Genomic DNA, 429 nt, shown 5'->3' with positions numbered 1-429 from the left:
GAACAGCCGAGGAGCAAGGGTGGCTCTGACCTGGAGGCTTCTCACATGGGGGTGACACAGATGGCTGGACTGAGCAGGACTCACCGACTTCTCTCCGGCCACGGAGCAGAGCATGCTGCAGTCCGGGGAGATGGAGCAGCAGTAGACCCATTGCACGTGGCCTGACAGCACCTGGACCTGCCGCCCTGGGCACGGCAGACACGAGAGTCACGCGAGGGGAGCGCAGGAGCCAGCACTGGGTCCTGCCCCTGCTCTCCCCTCCCTTTCCCAAGAGTGGGGCTGAGCAGAGCCCAAGCTCTGTCGACTTCCATCTCCCTCCACACCTCCCCGGCCCCATCTGGACGAGGATGGCTCTGCTGCGTGTTGCAGGACTCTCCCGTTCTGCCTTGAACACCATCCCTAAAGACCCTGTCTCACCATCTTCCCTGT

The 429-nt window shown here is 63.2% G+C and overlaps 1 protein-coding gene across 1 annotated transcript in view; it reads right to left on the bottom strand.

Moving 5' to 3' along the window:
* WSB2 (WD repeat and SOCS box containing 2) overlaps nt 1-179 on the bottom strand; it is a 1,391-nt gene extending 1,212 nt beyond the window's left edge. The window contains exon 1 of the mRNA XM_009867394.1: nt 85-179. Coding sequence (XP_009865696.1) covers nt 85-114 — 30 coding nt within the window. The 5' untranslated portion in view covers nt 115-179. The remainder of the gene's footprint in view (nt 1-84) is intronic.
* Between the last annotated feature and the right edge of the window lie 250 nt (nt 180-429).

Source organism: Apaloderma vittatum, unplaced genomic scaffold, assembly GCF_000703405.1.
Source record: "Apaloderma vittatum isolate BGI_N311 unplaced genomic scaffold, ASM70340v1 scaffold26810, whole genome shotgun sequence".
Lineage (NCBI taxonomy): Eukaryota > Metazoa > Chordata > Aves > Trogoniformes > Trogonidae > Apaloderma > Apaloderma vittatum.
Note: the sequence above shows the minus strand (reverse complement) of the source record. Positions and strands in the feature narration are given on the sequence as shown.